Here is a 2,069-nt window from a genome sequence, read left to right on the forward strand (position 1 = left end):
GAGGTGAACAAAGACATGGGATCATCGGCACCAAGCATGGCAGTTTGTTGCAGTCGAGTGCTGCATAGATGCCGAAATTGATCCCAGTTTGCCCCCGTCAACCTCCATCTCTGAGTCCTTTCAAGTGATTGAGGTCCATCATTCTCCAAAATAATTGGAAAGTGGTCACTACCACAAGGGTCTGGACAAACTTTCCAGGAGAAATCAAGACAAAGTGACGGACTACAAAGGGTTAAATCAATGGATGTGAAAGAACCACTTGCAGGATGAAAGTATGTATGACTTTTATTATTAAGTAATATTAAGTCAATTCTCAAGTCTTCTAATTGTTTACCTCTAGTGTTTATGTCATCGCATCCCCACAAAGTGTGGTGAGCATTAAAATCTCCCATGATAATAAAGGGAGTAGGGAGTTGATCAAGAAGATCTTGAAAGTCCCTAGTGTTAAAATTGTAATTGTTTCGAGGGGGTAAATAAACTGAACAGAGAGTAATAGTTTTATGAGCCGTGACCTTTACGGCCACAGCTTGTAAAGTCGACTTTAATATGACTTCACTCTGGGGAATGTTTTCATGTACAATAATGGAAACGCCCCCAGACGCTCTGTTTTCACTCTGTTGACATTTATGGTAGAGATTAAATCCTCTGATGTTAATACTGTCAGTATCCTTCAGGAAAGTTTCCTGAAGACACACTGCAAGAGGATTATACTTTTGAATTAGAAGACTTAATTCATCAAAATTGGGCCTAAGCCCACGACAGTTCCACTGGATAACTTTATTTTCCATCGGGAGGGAGTATGGGTTTTATCTTTGGCTTTGCTGGTGGTCTTTGTGATCGGCAATGATCTGGAGATGAAATCTCCATATCATTATCACCGATATCAGCCAAAGTATCATACATATTGCTGATCGGGACCGAACGTAGTTCGATCTTTTTCAGCCTACCAGACAGTACTTCTGTAGCTTTCTTTGGAGATTTCTTTGTGTCACTGCCTGTCTTAGGGAGACTAGTGCTCGACCTATTTGGGGGATTCTTAGAATCCAATGACACTTGGGTTTCAATTTCCTTGTGTTGGACAGTGACTTTTCTTTTTGTGCTTTTTTCTGCACTTGTTTTTGTGCCTTCTCAATGTCAGACAGTTTTTTGTACTTGGCTTCGTCACAGTGCCAGGTGAGGTCTGTGTTGACTGCAACACTTTTAGTGGCGACTGTCGGTGTTGCGGTCTCCACCAACCTCCTGGCATCCATGAAGGTTATTTTATTTTGTACCTTTACCTGCTGAACTCGTTTTTCCAGTTTCCACCGTGGACACTCTCGAGAGTATGCACAGTGGTTGCCCTTGCAGTTGAGACAAAGTACATCGTTCTTGCATGTCTTGCTGTCATGGTCTAAAAGAGCACATGTAAGTTTGCCACTACATGTGTTCTGACCATGGCCAAACCTCTGGCATTTGAAGCAACGCAAGGGGTTTGGAATAAAGGGCTCAACAGGGATATTAAGGTAACCCGCTTTGACAGACTGGGGAAGGGTAGGGACGTTAAAGGTGAGGATACAAGTATTCGTCGGTAACAAATCATTGTTTCGACGAACCTTTATCCTCCTCACAGCAGTAACACCCTGCGGACTTAAATTTTGGCATATTTCTTCCTCACTTACTCCTGCCAGATCTCTGCATCTGTTCACTCCCTTTGACGAGTTGAGGGAGGTATGAGGAGTTACCTTAATCGGCACATTGCAAAAAACTGTCGACTTGAGAAGGCAAGTTGAATGTTTTTCGGTTAAACACTCAACCAACAGCCCATTCTTAATTTTCTTAACAGATTTTGGCTCACCAGCCAAGCCAACAATTGCCTTTTGAATAGCAAAAGGTGAAAGTTTATTCAAGGCCCCATCATCAGTGGAACTGATGACGAGAAACCTTGGCCAATGTTGTGAAGAAATCACTTTGGATTTCTTCACATTTGTTTTAGATTTCATGGATTCCTCGTCCGAAGACAAGAAGTCCGAAACTTCGGTGTGGACCCTTTTAAGGGTCCCATCTAAGGTTGATAAATTTGTTTTACCCAT

The 2,069-nt window shown here is 42.2% G+C and overlaps 1 protein-coding gene across 1 annotated transcript; it reads right to left on the reverse strand.

Moving 5' to 3' along the window:
* Positions 1 to 938: 938 nt before the first annotated feature.
* Positions 939 to 2,069, reverse strand: LOC121389706. The gene has a single exon (XM_041521357.1). It carries the CDS (start codon positions 2,067 to 2,069, stop codon positions 939 to 941), a length of 1,131 nt encoding a protein of 376 aa, XP_041377291.1.

The sequence above is a fragment of the Gigantopelta aegis genome, chromosome 15 (genome assembly GCF_016097555.1).
Source record: "Gigantopelta aegis isolate Gae_Host chromosome 15, Gae_host_genome, whole genome shotgun sequence".
NCBI lineage: Eukaryota > Metazoa > Mollusca > Gastropoda > Neomphalida > Peltospiridae > Gigantopelta > Gigantopelta aegis.

Excerpts from the sequence above, each read along its gene's own strand:
- LOC121389706 (XM_041521357.1), bottom strand. The coding sequence starts at position 2,069 with ATGGGTAAAACAAATTTATCAACCTTAGATGGGACCCTTAAAAGGGTC.